Here is a 26,582-nt window from a genome sequence, read left to right as displayed (position 1 = left end):
GAAACTCATATCTGCAAAAGTTTAGATCATTATTGTATACAAAATGTGATACAAATTAAAGTTTAAATATCTGTGTTCACTGAAAATGTGTGGCTAGGATTTACATGATAACTTTTGAAAAACAATTAAATGTTTGTAAACGGTGGAAAAGCGTTAAAAATGCTTCAAACTACTGAAATAGTTTTATTTTTATTTGTTTTTTAAGCTACTAAAAATGCTTGAGTAATTTTCGAAATATTTAAATTAAACATTAATCTCAATTGAAATTTCTGTATCAGAACAGAGACTCGAGAAGGAAAAGCAAAAAGATTTTAACGGCCACAACGTTTTATAATATTCAAGAACTTTACCTCTGTGATCAGTTCCAATAAAAATGTGAACATGTAAGTCAATAATTGCAACATTTGAAAAAAGAAAAGAAAAGAAAGAGGAGAAAGTTAAACAAAGACCTGCACTTCCACTATTCGTGAAAGCAACTTGACAAAGGTGTGAGAGGTGTGACCTGAATCTGGGAACCGACCCTGGAAGGCGGGGCTGGGGCAGGTGCAGGTAATTAGTCGATCTCTTGTGTGAACCTGGAGCTGTGTGACTCCCTGGTCTAAGCCGTGTTGTTTCTCTTTTTTAACTTTTCAATGAAGGCTAGATGTGGGTCCCATAGCCTTGTATATGAGTGGTAGGTCACAGAAAATGTTCCGCTTGAGTTTTGGTAGTTTGGTAGAGGTTTAAAGTTATTTACCGCTTTAGGAGGAAAACACTGTTTTATTCCTATGGAGAACCTTTTAGCGGACTCCGCCTCCGCTTGCCAATACTTATTAGGGTGCGACCCTAACCTGGAGACAGGTAACTGAAACACATACATGAAGAGAAGTGGGGGGGATATTCCTTCTGAGGTAGATTTTTCTGTGCAAGTGATGTCCTGTTACAAATTACAGATAATTTGTTTTAAAACTGGTTTAACTTGACAGCAATGCGCTGAGGACTATTTTGACGGTTGTGGTTGTTTGTTTATTTTGTTTATTTGTTTGTCTTTCATTGTAAGAGTTACTAGTTTTTAATAGATTCCACGCAGCGCTTATCCTGTCTTCCACTTACAATCGTACAATTTTATATTTTTAAATGTATTTAATAAAGTAGAGCTTTTAATTGTTTTGGGTTCTACTGTTACATGTTTAGAAAGATTTTTATTTTGTATTAGCATTAAAAACCCTGTAAACTGACTGTATGCCTACGGCTAATCCCTATTGAAATGGGTGCATACCTCGGGTCACAAATGGTTTGCTAAAATATGGGTGACATATTATTTAGCTCATATATATGTAGGTTTAAACACAAGAAAACAAGTTCAAAAGAAACTTTGAGAATATGTTACACACGAAGACTCGAATCTGAACAGCATGTGTACATTAGGAAGCAACTGTAGATAACATGTGAGCGACTGCACTTTTAAAATTAGATCATGGGAATATCTGCGTAATATACAATGACAAAAGAAACAGAAAAGCTGAAACAACCGGGGGCGCGTGTCTAAACACAACAGTGCTATCACTACTTGTTTTTGTACAACTAATACTTACTTTTGTAAGACATACTAATTTTCCCCCTATGTCAAAATGTAAACTTTTCGTTGATGTAGACGACCGTAAAGACAGCAACCCACTAAAACAAAACCAGGGGGAAATGATTTCAACAACATCAAGAAACTTTCCCTTCAAAAGAAGTAGTAAAAATAATGTCAGAGGCAACAGGCAAAGTGTGATAAATACTATAAAGGGATTTTAGAAAAAGCGAAAAAAAAGATTGACTGGAGGAAAGAGTGAACGTTTTATCTGTTAAAATAATGTATCGAACATTTGACACCCTTACCTCAGGAGAACCACCACAATCTCCAAAAGCATCAGCAAAGTCTGATGGACTTTTCTTCAGAGTCTGGTCAGCAGGCAGCGTGTTGTCATTGTATGATGTCACAAACTTAAAGTCACTGGTTCTAGATCCCGTGGTCAGGTACGCATCATAATTGTAAGCGCTGTGTAAAGTTCCTGTGCCATCAACATCTGCGTAATTAGGAGGGAGATAACCGCTGGGGATGGCAACTGCTCCATCAAACAACAGTCTGGGCTTTCTCCTGCGACAAAACCTCAAACCCAAGATGATAATGATGAAAGTCAGAAAAAACGTGGAGACAGACACCAGTGCGATGATCAGATAAGAAGTCAGTTTGGAATTGTTCTCATTATAAGACAGATCCTTCAGTTCTGGCACCTCAGCCAAGTTATCAGAAATAAGTAAATACATGGAACAGGTGGCAGACAGAGAGGGCTGTCCGTTATCTTTCACTGCCACTACAAGGTTCTGTTTCATGCTGTCAGATTCAGAAATGTCCCGCTGTGTCCTGATCTCTCCGCTGTGGACACTAATAGTAAAAAGTCCCGGATCAGTGGATTTGACTATATGATAGGACAGCCAGGCGTTCTGTCCTGAGTCCGCGTCCACCGCGATCACTTTGGACACCAGAGAGCCTCCGTGTGCAGCTTTGGGGACCAGCTCGGTCATGAAGGAGTTGCCCTCTGGGGAGGGGTAGAGGATCTGAGGAGAGTTGTCATTCACATCTGAGATGAACACACTCACGGTCACGTTGCTGCTGAGAGGAGGAGAACCATTGTCTCTGGCAATCACATGGACTTTAAAACTCCTGAACTGTTCATAATCAAACGACCTCACAGAGTGGATCACACCCGTGTCTCCGTTCACAGACATATAGGAGGACACCGGGGCACCGTTCACCTCACCAGCTAACAGAGAATAAACCACTGTACCGTTCTGTCTCCAGTCGGGGTCTCGAGCACTAACGGAACATAAAGTGGAGCCCGGTTTGTTATTCTCACTCACATATGCGTTGTACGACTGTTCCTCAAACACAGGTGGGTTGTCATTAATGTCAGCTACAGATAACTGAACACTTTTAGAAGAGGACAGAGGTGGAGAGCCCTCGTCAGTGGCAGTGATTGTAATGTTGTAATCAGATACTAGTTCACGGTCCAGTTCTCCTGTGGTCACCAGAGAATAATAGTTTTTAATAGAAGGAACCAACTTAAAGGGGACACCCTGCTGGATGGAGCAGCGGACCTGTCGGTTATTCTCAGAATCTCTGTCCTGCACGTTAATGATGCCCACCTCTGTACCAGGTGGCACGTTCTCAGGTATGGGGTTAGTTAGTGATTTCAAATTGATGGCGGGTGGGTTGTCATTGACATCAGTTATATCTATAACTACTGTACAATAAGAGGTAAGACCCGGTCCGTCCTTTGCTCTTACTCGCAGCTCTATTGAAGTCTCCGTTTCATAATCAAGTGACCCGATAACTTTTACCTCTCCTGTCTTATGATTCAGTGAAAACAAAGATGCATGCTCATCAGAGACATGATCGAAGTTATATGTAATATCACCATTTGGGCCAGTGTCTGCATCGGTTGCGCTCACTGTAACCACTACGGTATCTAAAAGAGAGTTTTCAGGCACACTGGCTTCATAAACGGCCTGGCTGAACACTGGGGCGTTATCATTAGCATCCAGCACAGTGATGCGAATAATCGCAGTACCTGATCTCTGAGGAGATCCACCATCTACAGCTGTAAGCACTAATTTCAGCTCTTTCGCTTTTTCTCGGTCTAGTTCTTTTAACAAAACCAATTCGGAATGTTTCCTTCCACTAACATCTGTATTTACATTAATGGTGAAATGCTCATTGTTTTGTAAATTGTACCGTTGCACAGCGTTTGTGCCTATGTCGGCATCGCGGGCTTCCGTAAGTAAAAATCTCGCTCCTTTGTCTGACGATTCTGTTATTTCAAATGAAATCAGGTCCTCACTAAACTCTGGCGCGTTATCATTTATATCTTGCACATGAATACTGATGCGATGAAGCTCTAAAGGGTTTTCCAGCACAAGCTCCTCTTTTAAAACGCAGCTGGCTTTTTTACCACAAAGACTTTCCCTGTCGATCCTGTCACTGACAGTCAATTCTCCGGTGCTCAGATTAATGTCACAATACCTTTTATCGTCTCTGTCTGTGTCAATGCGGGCTTTACGCGAGGAAAGAGTCGCCATCCCAAGACCCAGATCTTTGGCGATATTCCCTATCACAAATCCGCCTTTCATTTCCTCTGCGATAGTGTAGCTCACGTCTCCATGGGCGAAATGCAAGGCCACGAAAAGGAAAACCACACAATAGCAATTCATAGCCAATCTTCCGTATACTGCACTTCCCATGATCGAATAAGGTTTAATCCTTTCCTGGAAAATTCCTTGAAAGTGATCAAAAATAGTGCTCTTTTTGAATATTCTAAATAATCCCAGCGTTTGCCTTTTGTAATGCCCTCAACCTAGACACGCTACACCAAAATAAGGCTTCGCAATGGCAGAAAAGAATAGATGAAGAATAGAGACCTCCTGTCTTTGTTGGTGCACAGTGACACCAAGAGTTTCGTTAAATTATAGCACCGCAAACCCAAACAAGAGGCCGGCTTCGAGTTATAACGCCCTTATTAATCAATATAAATAATGACAATCTAGACTTCGGTGTTATTTGGTCATTCATACTGATTTCTTCTTTTTTCCTTTTCCACCTGTGGTGCGCCTTTCAATGAAATAATAAACCATATGTTAAACAAATCCATGTGTAATCCTGCAAAAGACAAGTAAGAGCTATAGTTGCTTACAAATTCAAACCGATACTAATCCATCTGCAAGGGCTGTTACTAAATCTATAGAAAGCAACTTGTGTGCACATGAGCCAAAATCAAAGACCTTAAGGAATAGTGGCAATATACTATATTCATTATCAACCATCTCTCAAGTACACTTCAAGGAAGACCTCTAGTATCCATTTCTACATCAGACATAAAATAAATTCCTGAGAAATTAATAAAAGGGAACCACAAATATTGCCCTAATGTAAACTGCTTTACTTATTCAATCAATGCTGCATTTTTCTTTTATTTTTTCATCATTTTTTGCATATAGAAACATAAGACATTTGATTCAAAAATGCCAAAAACAAATATTATAAGTGATACCCTTGGATAATATACAGCAGAATCAAATTTAGTAGCTCAAGGATGTTCCATATAACTTGTTTCATTGAATTTATTTAACAAACAAGCTAAAATATCTCGACAAAGAACAATGACTTTCCACTATTACCATCGGAATAAGGTAAAACTTAGAGAAACAAATATGTTGCATAAAGTGCATGATTAGTGAGGGTATTAACTCTTACATCCACTTCTAAAATTCAAGCAGGTAGGAATGAACCAAAGCTGCTGCCATGTGTATTCAAAAAAATAAAAGACCAACAAGTTAGAGAAATACATCCTTATTTTTTGTAAATCTTAAATTACCAAGAGAGATTAGATCCTGTATCATGTAATAACTTAAGTATCTTCTTTTCTCAGTAAACAAAGATTGTCTCACTCAATGTCTGGTAATAACCTAATGTAAAAACACCAAGCATTTAATAGTGAAATCTGCAGGTCTGGAATGAGTTAAGACTTTTTTTTCCCTGTGCTGTTAATGATGAAAACCTTCCTATGCAAGATTTTGGTATAACATCATAACTTACCAGTTTATATGAAAAAAAAAATGTTTCACAACATCAAAGTATTATTTAACAGCACTATTCAGTGGTCTGAATGTCAGGGTTGGTCACTGAGTAGAAAGGAAAAGCTGCTATTGAGAATTCCAACAGGGATTAACTTTCAGCATGTGATTTGAAATTATATTATTTAGCAGTTTGCATTGTCTTATAGTTCTCCAACCACCAGACAAGACTGCATTCTTAAAGTATTGCATGCTGATACTGGAATTATGCATTTGTTGTTTTTAATTTGTTCTCTCAGTTAGAGGTTACAGAATAGAGAAAAATATAGAGGAATACAATTATTGCACTTTATTTGTAGCATAAAACTATGAAAAACTAATGCACTGATAGCTCAGCTTCATCTGCATTGCAGTGATTAGTCATTTGGGTGAAAATTGAGACTTTACACAAAGTCAGGTAACACCACTGATAATGGCATCATTTTGACCCAACTCATTGTACCCTCAGAGGTCAGAACTTTTATGCACCTGCTGTTACAAAAGCTAATACTGAATGTCTGAGTAATCATCAAAAGCTAAATTTGGCATGTAAAGATTTTAAATTGGAAAGGCATAAAAACTACCCCTAAATATTTATTGTGAGCATTTATGCAGTTAATAGCAATAATATACTTTTATAGCATGACGGCCAGTGGCCTGGAAACAAAAGACTTCGTAAGCCATTTTGAAGCTACTACAATATTCGATTGTATAGCCTAAGTTCAATTATATGACCACTGCATGGTGAGTTAGGTTATCAGACTAAATCAATGAGGACAATAGCACTATTTTGAAATGGCTGTTGCTGTATGTACATGTCATATATAACCAAGAAATGAAAAACTAGCTCAATACCTAACATACTTTCTGGATCAAGAGCTATTTTTTTCATCAGGGATGATCAAAGCATAAACAAATAGCTTTTAACTGGGTGGATTTCAAATAAATAAATACAGGGAGAGCCTATTTAAAACAACAGAGACCTTGTATTTTTGAAATCTTAACAAAACTTAACCCTTGAAAATAGATTTAGTATAGTGAAGATTAGGAATAATGCCTCAGTACTAGGAATCTACTTAAGAACATTATGCTATAAAAACACATGTTGCAACATCAAATATTCAGTAATTTAAGAATGATTTCTCTCATATGTATTTGAAAGCTGCTCTTGCAAATACAACTCTAATGTAGATGCATATTAAAAACTTGTCTCATAACCTCTTAACTTTCTGAGCAGAGAGGATAAACAAAACATCAAATTAATAAACACCATGAAATGATACCAGAAAAATATTCTAGAGGATCATCTAAATGGTTGTATAAAGTCAGAGAGTTCAGATCAATAGAGAAGTATAAAGATGTGTCATCAATGATAAAAACATAACAAGGCCCTACTTTTAGGGAATTCCGTTATCAACCAAATAATTTACAAACTCTGATGGACTTTTCCTCAGAGTCTGGTTGGCAGACTGCAGTTGTAACACATGAAAAATCCAAACTCTAAAGTCAACCAAATCTCATGTGTCAGGTGCATATGAAGCAATTATGAATCCAATTTACATTCAGTAGTAACTTTAACAGACAACTTAACAAGCGGTGTGATGTTTATAGCCAGCACTGAAAAAGTAGTTAGGCGTTTAGATAAGTGTGCATAACATTTAATCGATGATGCATTATAAACATCTATAGAAACAATACCCTCTACTCTTCAACTAAAATTTAATTGTTCTTATGCATAAAATAATCCAGCCAGAAGCCACACAGCGTAAGACATTATAACTGCATGTTCCAGAAACGTTTATAGTCCTCTTAACATTTTTCTTTTGATTTTAAGAGACACACACAACTCACTTTAGGGGTTTTAGACTGTCGATTTTGAATTATAAGCCAAATTTCAGGAGCATAATCTGCCTGGTGTCATACTACCCCATTAAACTGGTTATTGAATATGGTGTTTGAAGGTGGAAAAAAGTTGATATGAATTAGTAAGGCTGGAAGACATGAACACAAGAGCCTAGTTCAAAAACATGTCCTCCTACCTCCAGAGTCTCCAAAGAATCTCCAAAAGCATCAGCAAAGTCTGATGGACTTTTCTTCAGAGTCTGGTCAGCAGGCAGCGTGTTGTCATTGTATGATGTCACAAACTTAAAGTCACTGGTTCTTGAACCTGTGGTCAGGTATGCGTCATAATTGTAAGTGCTGCGTAAAGTTCCTGTGCCATCAACATCTGTGTAATTAGGAGGGAGATAACCGCTGGGGATGGCAACTGCTCCATCAAACAACAGTCTGGGCTTTCTCCTGTGACAAAACCTCAAACCCAGGATGATGATGATGAAAGTCAGAAAAAACGTGGACACAGACACCAGCGCGATGATCAGATAAGAGGTCAGTTTGGAATTGCTCTCATTAAAAGACAGATCCTTCAGTTCCGGCACCTCAGCCAAGTTATCAGAAATAAGTAAATACATGGAACAGGTGGCAGACAGAGAGGGCTGTCCGTTATCTTTCACTGCCACTACAAGGTTCTGTTTCATGCTGTCAGATTCAGAAATGTCCCGCTGTGTCCTGATCTCTCCGCTGTGGACACCAATAGTAAAAAGTCCCGGATCAGTGGATTTGACTATATGATAGGACAACCAGGCGTTCTGTCCGGAGTCTGCGTCCACCGCGATCACTTTGGACACCAGAGAGCCTCCGTGTGCAGCTTTGGGAACCAGCTCGGTCATGAAGGAGTTGCCCTCCGGGGAGGGGTAGAGGATCTGAGGAGAGTTGTCATTGACATCTGAGATGAACACACTCACGGTCACGTTGCTGCTGAGAGGAGGAGAACCGTTGTCTCTGGCCATCACAGTGGATTTTAAAACTCTTGAACTGTTCATAATCAAACGACCTCACAGCGTGGATCACACCCGTGTCTCCGTTCACAGACAGATAGGAGGACACAGGGGCACCGTTCACCTCACCAGCTAACAGAGAATAAACCACTGTACCGTTCTGTCTCCAGTCGGGGTCTCGAGCACTAACGGAACATAAAGTGGAGCCCGGTTTGTTATTCTCACTCACATATGCGCTGTACGACTGCTCATCAAACACAGGTGGGTTGTCGTTGATGTCAGCTACAGATAACTGAACAGTTTTAGAAGAGGACAGAGGTGGAGAGCCCTCGTCAGTGGCAGTGATTGTAATGTTGTAATTAGACACTAGTTCACGGTCCAGTTGTCCGGTGGTCACCAGAGAATAATAGTTTTTAATAGAAGGAACCAACTTAAAGGGGACACCCTGCTGGATGGAGCAGCGGACTTGCCCGTTACTCTCAGAGTCTCTGTCCTGCACGTTAACGATTCCTACCTCTGTACCTGGTGGTGAATTTTCTGGTACAGGATTTTTCAGGGACTTAATAGTTGTTATTGGAGCGTTGTCATTGACATCTGTAATTTCAATTATTAAGGTACAGTATGAGACCAACCCGAGACCGTCCTTTGCAGTAATTTGCATTTCGTATGACGACAAGTGCTCGTAATCTATTGGCCCACTTACTCGGACTTCACCGCTCTTCTGATCAATAGAAAACACGTTATAACTTTCATCTGAAATGTGATCAAATTCGTACGTCACTTCTCCGTTGACGCCTTCATCTGCGTCAGTCGCGCTTACTGTGATCACAACTATGTCTAACGGGGAGTTTTCAAGTAGACTGGCTCCATAAACGGCCTGACTAAATACTGGTGCGTTATCATTGGCATCCAGCACGCTAACATGAATAACCGCAGTACCCGATCGCTGAGGCGTGCCCCCATCAGTTGCAACAAGCTCAATCGTTAGCTCTTTCTTTTGTTCTCTATCCAACTCTTTTTGTAGAATTAACTCGCTGTATTTTCCTCCTCCACCTTTTTCAATAACATTCAATCGGAAATATTCATTTGTTTCAATACTATATCCCTGGATTGCGTTTTGTCCGATATCAGCATCATGAGCTTCATCTAAACGATAGCGACTTCCTTTAGCTGCAGATTCACTTATTTCAAATTTGATGGTATCCTTCTTAAACTGCGGTGAATTATCGTTGATGTCTTGAATGTGGAAGCTAATGCGATGCAGCTCTAAAGGCTCCTCCAAAACAAGCTCTTGTTTTAAAATGCAAGTAGATTTTTTGCCACAAAGACCCTCTCTGTCAATCCTCTCGGTAACAATCACATCTCCAGTACTCCTATTAATTTCAAAATACCCTTTGTTGTTCCTGTCAACATCAATACGAGCCTTTCGAGTAGCCAGTTTTCCCACCTCAATTCCTATATCTTTTGCGATATTTTCGATAACAGAGCCTCGTTTAACTTCTTCCGGAAAAGAATAAGCAACATCTCCACAAACCGTTTGCAGCGCCAGAAGAAATACTCCCGAGAAGAAGACCCAGAACCCCGGAGATGCTTTGTTTTCCATTTTCCTTTTAAATCGATAAGGAATCCGCCAAGGGCAAGCCTTTTGGAGTAAAAATGAGCAGTCACCGGAATCCTCTTCGGACTATGTATGCAATTCCAACTAGAAACGTTGCTACCTCGCTGCTTTTGTCTGTGAAAAATCGGTCATGATCTAGAAACGTTTACACTGCGCAGAATAACAAATATGACCCTACTATGTATGTTGGTGGACAGCGACGCTATGAGAGAAATATTAGTATTGCAAACGCATTAAATGATGAGAGTCCTCTCAGGATAAAGAAGAAATGTATCCCGCCCTACAAACACTTTTATTTTATTTTATTTTATTTTATTTTATTTTATTTTATTTTATTTTATTTTATTTTATTTTATTTTATGAGCACATAACCTTCAGGCAGGAGATTTCTGCTGTACGTACTAATGTTGGCATGTTTGGAAAGCACGTAGTTAAAACAAAAGAGGAGAAGGTTAATCTAAGTTAGCTTCACCAACATGGACATATACACATCAACGCCTGCGTGGCAGCAGGGCCATGCTTGAAGAAACTGTCATACGAATTTGAATACTGACAAATTAACGTAATGATAAAAAAATAAAAAATAGCGGTCTTATTTGCGACTATGGTGAAATCAGAATAATAAAAACAACAGCAGTAGCATTCCAAATGCTCATTGGGAGATAATATGGGCATTGGTGACAGCACTGAAGAATTACATGAGGGAGGGGAATATAACGGTTCAACCAAAATTAAAAACAAACAAAAATTGAACTGTACACTTTACAAGGGATACATCAATACGCTGACTGCAATTTATTTGGACTAAAGCTGTATATATATTCAGCTGTAGATGAATTTGATGTCAATCGAATCTCATACTTCTTAAGTGATTAGAAAGATATTCAAATATACACTATATTTACTGCTAGATTTAAGTGACAACTCAACAAGAAATGTGGCATTCAAACACAGTACTGAGAAGAAAAAACAGCGCTTGAATGAGCAGATATAAGGTGTCTTTAATTATTCTAAACCAAAAAGCCACAAGAGAAACTATATGGATATGTTATCTCATATCCCCATTTTAAAAAAACACAAAAGAATAACTGAAAGTTTGAGACTGGCCGTTAAGTTTCAAGGCCAGTTCAAAGTTAAGACATTTTTTTTAGTTTTTGTTTCTGTATCAGCCCTATTTAAAAAATAATAATAAAATAAAATTAGCATATCAACAGTGGAATATTATAGACTTTCACCACTATTGATATCAATTTGCTGAACACTGAGGAACATGAACAAGTGACTTAATTCGGATTCAAAAGCACAAAGCCTACCTCCAGGGGGTCCAAAGAATCTTCAATAGTTTTAAAAAAGTCTGATGGACTTTTCTTCAGAGTCTGGTCAGCAAGCAGCGTGTTGTCATTGTATGATGTCACAAACTTAAAGTCACTGGTTCTTGAACCTGTGGTCAGGTACGTGTCATAATTGTAAGCACTGCGTAAAGTTCCTGTGCCATCAACATCTGCGTAATTAGGAGGGAGATAACCACTGGGGATGGCAACTGCTCCATCAAACAACAGTCTGGGCTTTCTCCTGCGACAAAACCTCAAACCCAGGATGATGATGATAAAAGTCAGGAAAAAGGTGGACACAGACACCAGTGCGATGATCAGATAAGAGGTCAGTTTGGAATTGCTCTCATTAAAAGACAGATCCTTCAGTTCTGGCACCTCAGCCAAGTTATCAGAAATTAGTAAATACATGGAACAGGTGGCAGACAGAGAGGGCTGTCCGTTATCTTTCACTGCCACTACAAGGTTCTGTTTCATGCTGTCAGATTCAGAAATGTCCCGCTGTGTCCTGATCTCTCCGCTGTGGACACCAATGGTAAAAAGTCCCGGATCAGTGGATTTGACTATATGATAGGACAGCCAGGCGTTCTGTCCGGAGTCCGCGTCCACCGCGATCACTTTGGACACCAGAGAGCCTCCGTGTGCAGCTTTGGGGACCAGCTCGGTCATGAAGGAGTTGCTCTCTGGGGAGGGGTACAGGATCTGAGGAGAGTTGTCATTCACATCTGAGATGAACACACTCACGGTCACGTTGCTGCTGAGAGGAGGAGAACCGTTGTCTCTGGCCATCACATGGATTTTAAAATTCCTGAACTGTTCATAATCAAACGACCTCACAGCGTGGATCACACCCGTGTCTCCGTTCACAGACAGATAGGAGGACACCGGGGCACCGTTCACCTCACCAGCTAACAGAGAATATACCACTGTACCGTTCTGTCTCCAGTCGGGGTCTCGAGCACTAACGGAACATAAAGTGGAGCCCGGTTTGTTATTCTCACTCACATATGCACTGTACGACTGTTCCTCAAACACAGGTGGGTTGTCGTTGATATCAGCTACAGATAACTGAACACTTTTAGAAGAGGACAGAGGTGGAGAGCCCTCGTCAGTGGCAGTGATTGTAATGTTGTAATCAGACACTAGTTCGCGGTCCAGTTGTCCTGTGGTCACCAGAGAATAATAGTTTTTAATAGAAGGAACCAACTTAAAGGGGACACCCTGCTGGATGGTGCAGCGGACCTGTTGATTTTTCCCAGAGTCTGCATCCTGCACATGAATGATGCCCACCTCTGTACCCGATAATATGCTCTCGGGTATGCGGTTTGATAACGAACTGATATGGATGACTGGGGCGTTATCATTGACGTCAGTTATATCTATTACAACTTTTGTTTCTGTAGAAAGGCCATAACCATCTTTCCCTTCAATTAGCATTTCAAACTTCGACTCTTCTTCATAATCAACATTTCTTGCAAGTATAATTTCTCCGGTATTTTCATTTAAAGAAAATATTTCCTTTGCTATATCACTTATTCCGCTGAATTCATATGTTACTTCACCATTAACTCCTTCATCTGCATCTGTAGCACTCACTGTTGCAACTACTGTATCTATAGGGGAGTTTTCAGGAAGAGAAGCCTCATAGATTGTATGAGTGAAAACTGGGGCGTTATCATTAGCATCCAGTACGGTGATTTTAATGACTACTGTGCCTGATTTCGGAGGATTGCCACCATCGACAGCTGTCAGCAATAAAGCCATATCTTGCTGCTCTTCACGATCTAATTCCCTGTCTAAAACTAACTCGCTGTATTTTGTGCCGACGGCATTCGTTAGTACGTTCAGAGCAAAATAATTATTCCTTTGCAAAATGTAATTCTGAACAGCATTTTGTCCTATGTCTGCATCGCGTGCTGCATTTATTCTGTAGCGAGAACCTTTCGGAGCTAATTCACCAATATCCAATTTAACGACGTCTTTAACAAAAACTGGTGGATTGTCATTTACATCCTGAATTTGCAAAGATATCCGGTGCGATTCGAGTGGATCTTCGAGTACTAGTTCACATTTTAAATTGCAAGAAACCTTAGCTCCACATAGCTCCTCACGATCAATCCGATCACCAACAACCAGTTCTCCAGCATCAACGTTTATCTCGCAGTAACGTTTACGGTTTTCTTTGAGAGCAATCCGAGCCTTCCGAGCGGAAAGACTGCTTACTTGAAGCCCAAGGTCCTTGGCTATGTTTCCAATCACCGATCCTTGTTTCATTTCCTCGGGGAAAGAATAGCTCACATCGCCACAACACAGCTCTACTGCCAGAAGAAAACACATGAAAGTGCAGACAAGGTTCACCGAAAACACGAAATATGCCATCACTCAAAAAATAAACTGAATGAAAAAGAAGGAGGTGGTCAGCATTCCTCAGAAACACAAAATCATGTGTTCATGTGCGAGTACTTCAAGTACTACAGTGCAGTGGCAAACAATAAGCTTTAACACTGTGGGTGGAGACGCTTGATTGTCTCATCTGTAGCCTGTTTTACAATTTTCGATTGGTAGACAGCGACACTCGCTGCATCCTACAAGGACTACAAAATAGCCTCAAGTTGACGAAAAGCAAGAAACTTAGCTAATCGAAAGAGACTTCATCCCGAGAAGAATGGCAGACGACAAAAGGCGCTTTCTATTGATTAATTCGGTTCTGTTTTATCTGTTCAATGCCATCTACCCCACGGTACGTTAGCAATAAAATGTAGTACTACATTGTATGATACTGTTGCTACAAACATGTATTTCTTGTTTATAAATGTAATTGAGCAAAAAAACCTGTAAAAACTCTTAACTGAAAGCGTGAACCTGAAACAACATCCAAGCAAAAATTCAGCCTAAAAGAATGAGTCGCTGAATACCCAATTCAGCTCTGTAACAAAAGTCGAAACTATTATGAAGGAAAAAACATTTTTTTCTCATTATTATATTAAATTATTCTGCAACGTTTTTTGTTTTGCTTAATTCATTTATTTATTTATTTATTTATTTATTTATTTATTTTTAACGAATGGGTAAATCCAACTGCAGAATTTCGTTGAATAATTAACACAACATATTTGACTGTGAGTAAATTCAAGAAAGAATTCTAATAATAATCACAACAAACAGAACGGAGTTTTATGATGTATGAAGGCAAACCTTTACAGGTATTCGCTCTACCAAACTAAGAGTTGAACCTTAGGAACATCCACAGTGAAAAATCCAGTATTCAATCTGCAGGATTTCGTATCGTTTATCTCTGTGATTTTTTTGTTTCTTTTTTCTTAATTAATTAATTAATATATTCATTCAGTTGAAATAAGGCCAATGACATGAACTGATATTAAAACAAAAACGACGAATTTTTAGTAAAATTCTCGGTTAATGATGTTATTCGGAGCTTTACTAACTCAAGTTCATAAGTACAGTAATATACAATATTTTCATCTATGAAAAAAAAAGTTTTATGAAAATAGTTGATTTGATTAAAAGAAAGTAACACCGAAGATGTGTTTCCGAAGAAGGGTTGAATTTTTTTTGAATGACGTAGGTGTAATGACGTCAACGTAGTATTCTTACCTGGGGAGGGTCGTCAGACTCCCCAAACGCCTCGAGAAAATCTGATGGACTTTTCTTCAGAGTCTGATCAGCGGGCAGCGTGTTGTCATTGTATGATGTCACAAACTTAAAATCACTGGTTCTTGAACCTGTGGTCAGGTACGCGTCATAATTGTAAGTGCTGCGTAAAGTCCCTGTGCCATCAACATCTGCGTAATTAGGAGGAAGATAACCGCTGGGGATGGCGACTGCTCCGTCAAACAACAGTCTGGGCTTTCTCCTGCGACAAAACCTCAAACCCAGGATGATGATGATGAAAGTCAGGAAAAACGTAGACACAGACACCAGCGCGATGATCAGATAAGAGGTCAGTTTGGAATTGCTCTCATTATAAGAAAGATCCTTCAGTTCTGGCACCTCAGCCAAGTTATCAGAAATAAGTAAATACATGGAACAGGTGGCAGACAGAGAGGGCTGTCCGTTATCTTTCACTGCCACTACAAGGTTCTGTTTCGTGCTGTCAGATTCAGAAATGTCCCGCTGTGTCCTGATCTCTCCGCTGTGGACACCAATAGTAAAAAGTCCCGGATCAGTGGATTTGACTATATGATAGGACAGCCAGGCGTTCTGTCCGGAGTCCGCGTCCACCGCGATCACTTTGGACACCAGAGAGCCTCCGTGTGCAGCTTTGGGGACCAGCTCGGTCATGAAGGAGTTGCCCTCCGGGGAGGGGTACAGGATCTGAGGAGAGTTGTCATTCACATCTGAGATGAACACACTCACGGTCACGTTGCTGCTGAGAGGAGGAGAACCGTTGTCTCTGGCCATCACATGGACTTTAAAACTCCTGAACTGTTCATAATCAAACGACCTCACAGAGTGGATCACACCCGTGTCTCCGTTCACAGACAGATAGGAGGACACCGGGGCACCGTTCACCTCACCAGCTAACAGAGAATATACCACTGTACCGTTCTGTCTCCAGTCGGGGTCTCGAGCACTAACGGAACATAAAGTGGAGCCAGGTTTGTTATTCTCACTCACATATGCGCTGTACGACTGTTCCTCAAACACAGGTGGGTTGTCGTTGATGTCAGCTACAGATAACTGAACACTTTTAGAGGAGGACAGAGGTGGAGAGCCCTCGTCAGTGGCAGTGATTGTAATGTTGTAATCAGACACTAGTTCGCGGTCCAGTTGTCCTGTGGTCACCAGAGAATAATAGTTTTTAATAGAAGGAACCAACTTAAAGGGGACACCCTGCTGGATGGAGCAGCGGACCTGTCGGTTATTCTCAGAATCTCTGTCCTGCACGTTAATGATGCCCACCTCTGTACCAGTTGGCGCGTTCTCGGGTATGGGATTAGACAGTGATTTTAAATAAACTAAAGGGGCGTTATCATTTTCATCAGTTAGCTCTATGTAAACTTTTGCAGACGAACTTAATCCCAGACCGTCATTGGCTATGACTGGCAGTTCAAATGCATTCTTTTTCTCAAAATCAGTTGTACCAATTACTCTGATTTCGCCAGTTTTAAAATCAATAGAAAACACCTTTTCATCGATATCTGACACATGGCCAAAGTCATAGGACACCTCGCCATTCACTCCCTCATCAGCATCTGTAGCGCTGACTCTAACCACTACAGTATTAAGAGGAGAGTTTTCGGGTATGCTGGCTTTATAAACGGCTTGGCTGAATACTGGAGCATTATCATTAGCATCCAGTACGGTGACATGTATCATAACAGTGCTTGATCTCTGTGGTGAACCACCATCAACAGCTGTGAGAGGTAAATTAATCTCTCGCTGTGTTTCTCTGTCGAGTTTGTGATCAAGAACAAGCTCAACGTTGTTTGCATCAACCATTAAAATAAAGTTATCATTTTTTTGTAGACTGTACCTCTGAACAGAATTTTTGCCTATATCCGCATCGTGCGCGCCCTCTATTCGGAAACGAGTCCCCTTTTCTGCTGACTCACTTATTTCCATTTTAATGGAATTTCTTTTGAATTGTGGAGAGTTGTCGTTTATATCTTGAACATGTAGATTTATACGATGTAGTTCTAAAGGATTCTCCAGTACAAGTTCCTGGATTAAAATGCATGACGATTTCGTGCCACAAAGACTCTCTCTGTCAAGCTGCTCGGCAACGCTCAAATCTCCCGTTTGTAAACTAACGGCACAAAATCGTTCGTTATCTCCTTCTGCGTCAACACGGGCCTTGCGAGATGACAATGTAGTAATATCCAGACCGAGATCCTTAGCTATATTTCCAAAGACAGTTCCTGGTTTCAGCTCCTCTTGGATAGAATAGCTTACTTCAGTACACACTGATTGCAGCGCAAGTATACAGACGACAAAGAGGGTAATCAGGCCAGGCTCTAAAAATCCACCGTATTCCATAATTACAAAAACAGAAACATCCGCCAGCAAAGAAAAGATACAACGGAGTTAGTTCACCTCTCGAACGCGTTTGCGATGGAGTGAATTAAACAAATCCAAATACAGAAATCAGCACTGCAATCCAATGGTTCCTTCCAACACAAAGCGCAGGAACAATGGGTGGAGACGATGGCGTTGACGTTACAATGTTTCAAAGTAATCTGGTAGACAGCGACACGATGTGTTCATTTCAGACAGAACATCTGGTAAAATACCAGATTGACAGGTTAATGACGTCATGCAACTATTTCCCATATAAACACAATTAAGCACCTTAATATGTTAAATTGTATTAATTTCATTAAAGCAAGTAACTACAGCCACAGTTTCTGCTAGGATCAAAGAATCTGTTAAGTGCTGTGATGGAAGTAAGTAAAACCATGTTGCAGTGCACACTTATAACGTTGTTTTAACGCCAGTGAACGCAGTATTTAGCATTTATCTACAAAATTGCAATATTGTGTTATTTAGCTTAAACTGCGATTAAACTTAACATTTTCTCTGCAAGTAAATTTTAATGAAAATAGCAGCATGTAAAATTTGTCTCCAAACTACTTTCCGTATGGTTGCCTTCTATGTGTTCAGCACCATGGACAGAGTCTACTCAAACAAGTCCTTACGCTCAGTTTGTATAAAAGAAAAATACAGTCTTTGTCAGTATGTTACAACATTTTAAATGAAGAAAAGTAAAAGTAACAAATCACTAGTCATATGGCAGCACCTCTAGTCCAAAGAGCATGCACATTACTGTTGGTCGCAGTTAAAACATAACTTTAATAAACTTGGAAAACTGTACTAACTTGGAATCAAACTATTCAAGGGATGCATGTAGCTATAGGGCAATTTTAGCAGACTTGCCAAAAAAGAAACACAATATACTTGTATTAACCAATGATCCTCCTCTGAAAGCACAATGACTATTGTTTTAAATATTTCTCCATAAACAGATGAGCTAAAGCTTTCTGGGAGAATCCTTTTGGCTTTTCTTATGTCTGTTTATGGCCTTGCGATATGTGTTCAAAGTGAGTTATTACTCAGATAATTATCTACTGAGAGTGCAATAATAATTAATCTGAAGATGATCCATTGCTGAAAGTAAAAAACAAGTAACATCTTAAAGAATGGATGGGGTTCTAAAAAGTAAGTAGACAGTTAAACTTTTTCATCTTTCAATAAGAAAAATATTAGAAAGACAAAACAATATAATTAAACTATTTCTAATTGACATATAACATACTAAGTTATTAGATAAAACAGTAAATTGATGCCAGTGGAGCAACAACACCTAAAAGAAAACTGATCTGATAGATAAGAAGATTAAAAATATAATAATAATCGTTGAGTATTTTCTGACAATATGTTCTGGCAAGTTAATTGTGAATGGGGTGTTAACTAAATGTTTTCCTTTGATGAATGTTAGTTAAGAACATTTGATATAATAGCATTTTAAAAAAATGTAACTGAAATAGACGGTTGCTCGAAATTGGCAAATATCATGTAGAGATTGACATCACACGTTTGTCAAAAAGAAGCTTATTTCAGTCTTTCCTTACCTGGGGAGGGTCGTCCGACTCCCCAAACGCCTCGAGAAAATCTGATGGACTTTTCTTCAGAGTCTGATCAGAAGGCAGCGTGTTGTCATTGTACGATGTCACAAACTTAAAGTCACTGGTTCTAGAACCTGTGGTCAGGTATGCATCATAATTGTAAGCGCTGTGTAAAGTTCCTGTGCCATCAACATCTGCGTAATTAGGAGGGAGATAACCGCTGGGGATGGCAACTGCTCCGTCAAACAACAGTCTGGGCTTTCTCCTGCGACAAAACCTCAAACCCAGGATGATGATGATGAAAGTCAGAAAAAACGTGGACACAGACACCAGCGCGATGATCAGATAAGAGGTCAGTTTGGAATTGCTCTCATTATAAGACAGATCCTTCAGTTCTGGCACCTCAGCCAAGTTATCAGAAATAAGTAAATACATGGAACAGGTGGCAGACAGAGAGGGCTGTCCGTTATCTTTCACTGCCACTACAAGGTTCTGTTTCATGCTGTCAGATTCAGAAATGTCCCGCAGTGTCCTGATCTCTCCGCTGTGGACACCAATGGTAAAAAGACCTGGATCGGTGGATTTGACTATTTGATAGGACAGCCAGGCGTTCTGTCCGGAGTCCGCGTCCACCGCGATCACTTTGGACACCAGAGAGCCTCCGTGTGCAGCTTTGGGGACCAGCTCGGTCATGAAGGAGTTGCCCTCCGGGGAGGGGTACAGGATCTGAGGAGAGTTGTCATTCACGTCTGAGATGAACACACTCACGGTCACGTTGCTGCTGAGTGGAGGAGAACCGTTGTCTCTGGCCATCACGTGGACTTTAAAACTCCTGAACTGTTCATAATCAAACGACCTCACAGCGTGGATCACACCCGTGTCTCCGTTCACAGACAGATAGGAGGACACCGGGGCACCGTTCACCTCACCAGCTAACAGAGAATAAACCACTGTACCGTTCTGTCTCCAGTCGGGGTCTCGAGCACTAACGGAACATAAAGTGGAGCCCGGTTTGTTATTCTCACTCACATATGCACTGTACGACTGTTCCTCAAACACAGGTGGGTTGTCGTTGATGTCAGCTACAGATAACTGAACACTTTTAGAAGAGGACAGAGGTGGAGAGCCCTCGTCAGTGGCAGTGATTGTAATGTTGTAATCAGACACTAGTTCGCGGTCCAGTTGTCCTGTGGTCACCAGAGAATAATAGTTTTTAATAGAAGGAACCAACTTAAAGGGGACACCCTGCTGGATGGAGCAGCGGACCTGTCCGTTATTCTCAGCGTCTCTGTCCTGCACGTTAATGATTCCCACCTCTGTACCAGTTGGCACGTTCTCTGCAGCGGGGTTCATCAATGACTTTATATATATTACTGGTGCATTGTCATTAACATCGGTGATATCGATCATTACTTTAGCGTCTGATGAAAGTCCATAACCATCTTTGGCCTCTATACGCATCTCATATTTTGAATTTGTCTCAAAATCAAGCATTCCTGTGACCTTTATCTCTCCTGTTTTACTGTCCAGTGAAAAAACCCTTTTAGCTCTTTCTGTGATGCGATTAAATTCGTACGACACCTCTCCGTTCACTCCCTCATCTGCATCAGTTGCGCTTACAATTACAACTAAAGTGTTAAGATTTGAATTTTCAGGTAGATTGGCTTTGTAAACGGCCTGGTCAAACACTGGCGCGTTATCGTTAGCATCCAACACAGTAACGTGTATAACGGCACTTCCTGACCTCTGTGGATTTCCACCATCGACTGCAGTCAGGATGAAATTTAAATCGTGCTCCTTTTCGCGGTCTAGCTCTTTATCTAGCACCAGCTCGATGCTCTTAGTCCCATCAGCATCTTCTCGAACAGATAAAACAAAATGGTCATTCTTTTGTAAACTGTATTGTTTGACTGCGTTCTGCCCAATATCTACATCATGTGCTTCATTGACGCGGTATCGAGCTCCTTTAACTGCTGATTCTGTTATTTCCAACTTAACTGTATCTTTAGGGAAAACTGGTGAATTGTCGTTCACATCCAGAATAAGCAGTGAAATACGGTGCAGCTCCAAAGGGCTCTCCACGACTAATTCAAATTTAAGCATGCACGAAAGCCTCTCCCCGCACAGCTCCTCCCTGTCAATCTTCTCCCTGATGACAAAATTTCCAGTCTTGAGGTCAATGTCGCAGTAATGCTGGTAGTTTTCCTCTGTATCAATCCGGGCTTTACGAGTGAACAATTTTGCTACTTCCAGGCCGAGATCCTTGGCAATATTCCCAACAATGGATCCCGGTCTCATCTCCTCCGGTGCAGAATAGCTGAGGTCCGCAGCGGTTATCTCGAAAAACAGAGCAAAGCCGAACACAAAACAGAGCGAGGCTTGTCTTTTTAGGGCCATTTTTTCACCCAAAAAAGACACGAATACAAAAATGCCCCTTCCGCTGGGAATATTACACAAAGTGATAACAAAACAGCGTATACCGCGACTATAACAATGGTAGCTCTAGTTTTAGACTAATATCTTCGTTGGTAGTGGGTGGGGAATTGAACCTCTTCACATCTGCTAGTGAGCAGCGACGCTGTGAGTTAATTTGAGATATTACAAATAAACATGTTATAAGCTAGTATAAAATGCCACAGTTACAGCCACAACGACCACCGTAATCGTTTTGTTGCCAATTTTAATTCACAAAAGAAACCGATTTTTCCTGCAAGTTTGGACTTTGATTTTGTGTTAAAGTACAAAAAAGCACAAAGTTTCATTCAGCACCACAGACAGCGCTTCAAGGGTGAGAAAAAGACATACATACTTCCCTCATTTAAATTTTCTGAAAGTGACAACATGATGGACTTTTCTAAAAACACATTAAAACAACACTAGTCCTATATTTTTAAAAAAACAAATATTTATTGGAGAATCTAAAGTCCCGCAAAAGAAAAAAACAGGGTGTTTAATCATAAGGCACAGAAAATGAGTGAAAGATATTTTTAACGAAGAATAAAAGAATAATAATTTCATTTAGTCTATTGTTTGATGATTAAAAAACGCCTGGAACTACAACATCTACTAGGCGTTTGCAGTAGACACACAATTTACACGGACAAAACTAATCAATATTCTAAGTGGTCTTGAAATTTGAGAGAGAATTTGTTTATTTTTCCATTAATTAAGTAAATGTGACGTGTGTTAAACGTAGTTAGTAAACACCACTTAACAACAGTTTCTATAAATGTACTACAATTATTTTTTTTAAAACATTTCATCTGTAGCATAAGTACAAGTTTAACGGGCTCGTGATTACACGAATTACATTCAAAATATCAAACTGACTATTGGAACTTCACATCTAACAGCAAGCAATGGACTTATTAGGCACACTGTCCTACAGAGAATTAACTGATAATTAAATTGATAAATTTTATTGACCACTCAGTATTTCAGAATGTCAATTTGTGATGACTGACAATTTTCACTTAAACATGACTAAAGTTATAATTCAACAAGTTGCAGACAAGTAATAATCGTAAAATATTTTTTAATCATTTAATATCTTTTTAAAATGGCAAAAGCCAGTAAAATAACTGCATAACTAGTGACATTTGGAAACAAAACGTGCACATCAGTCACTTCAAAAGGGCTGTGCCAAAAAAAGGAATATCAAGAAAATGCGTGCCAGTGAATGCCTTCCTATGAATCAACACCTCTAAAAGATTTAAAAACTGAGAAGAAAGTAGCTGAAGTGCATAACATTACACTGCAACGTTAAATTAGATTATTTTAAAAAAACATGTCCTACCTCTACAGACTCATCCGGATTATCAAACATTTCAGCAAAGTCTGATGGACTTTTCTTCAGAGTCTGGTCAGCAGGCAGCGTGTTGTCATTGTACGATGTCACAAACTTAAAGTCACTGGTTCTTGATCCCGTGGTCAGGTACGCGTCATAATTGTAAGCGCTGCGTAAAGTTCCTGTGCCATCAACATCTGCGTAATTAGGAGGGAGATAACCGCTGGGGATGGCAACTGCTCCGTCAAATAACAGTCTGGGCTTTCTCCTACGACAAAATCTCAAACCCAGGATGATGATGATGAAAGTCAGAAAAAACGTAGACACAGACACCAGCGCGATGATCAGATAAGAAGTCAGTTTGGAATTTGGTCTCATTATAAGACAGATCCTTCAGTTCTGGCACCTCAGCCAAGTTATCAGAAATAAGTAAATACATGGAACAGGTGGCAGACAGAGGGGGCTGTCCGTTATCTTTCACTGCCACTACAAGGTTCTGTTTCATGCTGTCAGATTCAGAAATGTCCCGCAGTGTCCTGATTTCTCCGCTGTGGACACCAATAGTAAAAAGTCCCGGAGCAGTGGATTTGACTATTTGATAGGACAGCCAGGCGTTCTGTCCGGAGTCCGCGTCCACCGCGATCACTTTGGACACCAGAGAGCCTCCGTGTGCAGCTTTGGGGACCAGCTCGGTCATGAAGGAGTTGCCCTCCAGGGAGGGATACAGGATCTGAGGAGAGTTGTCATTCACGTCTGAGATGAACACACTCACGGTCACGTTGCTGCTGAGTGGAGGAGAACCGTTGTCTCTGGCCATCACGTGGACTTTAAAACTCCTGAACTGTTCATAATCAAACGACCTCACAGCGTGGATCACACCCGTGTCTCCGTTCACAGACAGATAGGAGGACACCGGGGCACCGTTCACCTCACCAGCTAACAGAGAATAAACCACTGTACCGTTCTGTCTCCAGTCGGGGTCTCGAGCACTAACGGAACATAAAGTGGAGCCCGGTTTGTTATTCTCACTCACATATGCGCTGTACGACTGTTCCTCAAACACAGGTGGGTTGTCGTTGATGTCAGCTACAGATAACTGAACACTTTTAGAAGAGGACAGAGGTGGAGAGCCCTCGTCAGTGGCAGTGATTGTAATGTTGTAATCAGACACTAGTTCGCGGTCCAGTTGTCCTGTGGTCACCAGAGAATAATAGTTTTTAATAGACGGAACCAACTTAAAGGGGACACCCTGCTGGATGGAGCAGCGGACCTGTCCGTTATTCTCAGAGTCTTTGTCCTGCACGTTAATGATGCCCACCTCTGTACCAGGCGGCACGTTCTCTGCAGGGGGGTTCATTAGTGATTTTATATATATTACTGGTGCATTGTCATTAACATCGGTGATATCGATCATTACTTTAGCGTCGGATGAAAGCCCATAACCATCTTTGGCCTCTATACGCATCTCATATTTTGAATTTGTCTCAAAATCAAGCATTCCTGTGACCTTTATCTCTCCTGTTTTACTGTCCAGTGAAAAAACCCTTTTAGCTCTTTCTGTGATGCGATTAAATTCGTACGACACCTCTCCGTTCACTCCCTCATCTGCATCAGTTGCGCTTACAATTACAACTAAAGTGTTAAGATTTGAATTTTCAGGTAGATTGGCTTTGTAAACAGCCTGGTCAAACACTGGCGCGTTATCGTTAGCATCCAACACAGTAACGTGTATAACGGCACTTCCTGACCTCTGTGGATTTCCACCATCGACTGCAGTCAGGATGAAATTTAAATCGTGCTCCTTTTCGCGGTCTAGCTCTTTATCTAGCACCAGCTCGATGCTCTTAGTCCCATCAGCATCTTCTCGAACAGATAAAACAAAATGGTCATTCTTTTGTAAACTGTATTGTTTGACTGCGTTCTGCCCAATATCTACATCATGTGCTTCATTGACGCGGTATCGAGCTCCTTTATCTGCTGATTCTCTTATTTCCAACTTAACTATATCTTTAGGGAAAACTGGTGAATTGTCGTTTACATCCAGAATAAGCAGTGAAATACGGTGCAGCTCCAAAGGGCTCTCCACGACTAATTCAAATTTAAGCATGCACGAAAGCCTGTCCCCGCACAGCTCCTCCCTGTCAATCTTCTCCCTGATGACAAAATTTCCAGTCTTGAGGTCAATGTCGCAGTAATGCTGGTAGTTTTCCTCTGTATCAATCCGGGCTTTACGAGTGAACAATTTTGCTACTTCCAGGCCGAGATCCTTGGCAATATTCCCAACAATGGATCCCGGTCTCATCTCCTCCGGTGCAGAATAGCTGAGGTCCGCAGCGGTTATCTCGAAAAACAGAGCAAAGCCGAACACAAAACAGAGCAAGGCTTGTCTTTTTAGGGCCATTTTTTCACCCAAACAAGACACGAATACAAAAATGCCCCTTCCGCTGGGAATATTACACAAAGTGATAACAAAACAGCGTATACCGCGACTACAACAATGGTAGCTCTAGTTTTAGACTAATATCTTCGTTGGTAGTGGGTGGGGAATTGAACCTCTTCACATCTGCTAGTGAGCAGCGACGCTGTGAGTTAATTTGAGATATTACAAATAAACATGTTATAAGCTAGTATAAAATGCCACAGTTACAGCCACAACGACCACCGTAATCGTTTTGTTGCCAATTTTAATTCACAAAAGAAACCGATTTTTCCTGCAAGTTTGGACTTTGATTTTGTGTTAAAGTACAAAAAAGCACAAAGTTTCATTCAGCACCACAGACAGCGCTTCAAGGGTGAGGAAAAGATATACATACTTCCCTCATTTAAATTTTCTGAAAGTGACAACATGATGGACTTTTCTAAAAACACATTAAAATAACACTAGTCCTATATTTTTTAAAAAAAGAATATTTATTGGAGAATCTAAAGTCCCGCAAAATAAAAAAACAGGGTGTTTAATCATAAGGCATAGAAAATGAGTGAAAGATATTTTTAACGAAGAATAAAAGAATAATAATTTCATTTAGTCTATTGTTTGATGATTAAAAAACGCCTGGAACTACAACATCTAAAAGGCATTTGCAGTAGACACACAATTTACACGGACAAAACTAATCAATATTCTAAGTGGTCTTGAAATTTGAGAGAGAATTTGTTTATTTTTCCATTAATTAAGCAAATATGACGTGTGTTAAACGTAGTTAGTAAACACCACTTAACAACAGTCTCTATAAATGTACTAAAATTATTTTTAAAACATTTCATCTGTAGCATATAAGTTTAACGGGCTCGTGATTACACGAATTACATTCAAAATATCAAACTGACTAGTGGAACTTCACATCTAACAGCAAATAACGGACTTATTAGGCACACTGTACTACAACGAATTAACTGATAATTAAATTGATAAATGTTATTGACCACTCAGTATTTCAGAATGTCAATTTGCGATGACTGACAATTTTCACTTAAACATGACTAAAGTTATAATTCAACAAGTTGCAGACAAGTAATAATCGTAAAATATTTTTTTAATCATTTAATATTTTTTAAAATGGCAAAAGCCAGTAAAATAACTGCATAACTAGTGACATTTGGAAACAAAACGTGCACATCAGTCACTTCAAAAGGGCTGTGCCAAAAAAAGGAATATCAAGAAAATGCGTGCCAGTGAATGCCTTCCTATGAATCAACACCTCTAAAAGATTTAAAAACTGAGAAGAAAGTAGCTGAAGTGCATAACATTACACTGCAACGTTAAATTAGATTATTTAAAAAAACATGTCCTAC

The 26,582-nt window shown here is 40.1% G+C and overlaps 4 protein-coding genes and 1 pseudogene across 15 annotated transcripts in view; all 5 read right to left on the bottom strand.

The window, feature by feature from the left end:
• Positions 1-11,393, bottom strand: part of LOC120724171 — a 79,969-nt pseudogene extending 68,576 nt beyond the window's left edge.
• Positions 1-26,576, bottom strand: part of LOC120724173 (protocadherin gamma-A11-like) — a 95,152-nt gene extending 68,576 nt beyond the window's left edge. Inside the window, 2 exon segments of the mRNA XM_040016220.1 lie at positions 22,800-23,159; positions 23,161-26,576. Coding sequence (XP_039872154.1) covers positions 22,800-23,159; positions 23,161-25,191 — 2,391 coding nt within the window. The 5' untranslated portion in view covers positions 25,192-26,576.
• Positions 1-26,582, bottom strand: part of LOC120724174 (protocadherin gamma-A11-like) — a 125,339-nt gene that overhangs the window by 68,576 nt on the left and 30,181 nt on the right. The window lies entirely within an intron of this gene.
• The window catches only part of LOC120724149 (protocadherin gamma-C5-like), a 301,683-nt gene that overhangs the window by 247,913 nt on the left and 27,188 nt on the right, over positions 1-26,582 (bottom strand). The window contains exon 1 of one of the 12 annotated variants that reach the window (XM_040016165.1): positions 19,010-21,893. The exons of 8 other annotated variants lie outside the window; for them this stretch is intronic. In XM_040016165.1, coding sequence (XP_039872099.1) covers positions 19,010-21,400 — 2,391 coding nt within the window. In that variant the 5' untranslated portion in view covers positions 21,401-21,893. 3 more of the 12 variants (XM_040016182.1, XM_040016168.1, XM_040016185.1) reach the window with 3 other exon arrangements.
• Positions 317-5,072, bottom strand: LOC120724153 (protocadherin beta-15-like). The gene has a single exon (XM_040016199.1). It carries the CDS (start codon positions 4,264-4,266, stop codon positions 1,693-1,695), a length of 2,574 nt encoding a protein of 857 aa, XP_039872133.1. The 5' UTR covers positions 4,267-5,072; the 3' UTR covers positions 317-1,692.

The sequence above is a fragment of the Simochromis diagramma genome, unplaced genomic scaffold (assembly GCF_900408965.1).
Source record: "Simochromis diagramma unplaced genomic scaffold, fSimDia1.1 OVJJ01000685.1, whole genome shotgun sequence".
NCBI lineage: Eukaryota > Metazoa > Chordata > Actinopteri > Cichliformes > Cichlidae > Simochromis > Simochromis diagramma.
The sequence above is the reverse complement of the archived record's forward strand: the minus strand, read 5'-3'. Positions and strand labels throughout refer to the sequence as shown.

Excerpts from the sequence above, each read along its gene's own strand:
- LOC120724153 (XM_040016199.1), bottom strand. The coding sequence starts at position 4,266 with ATGGGAAGTGCAGTATACGGAAGATTGGCTATGAATTGCTATTGTGTG.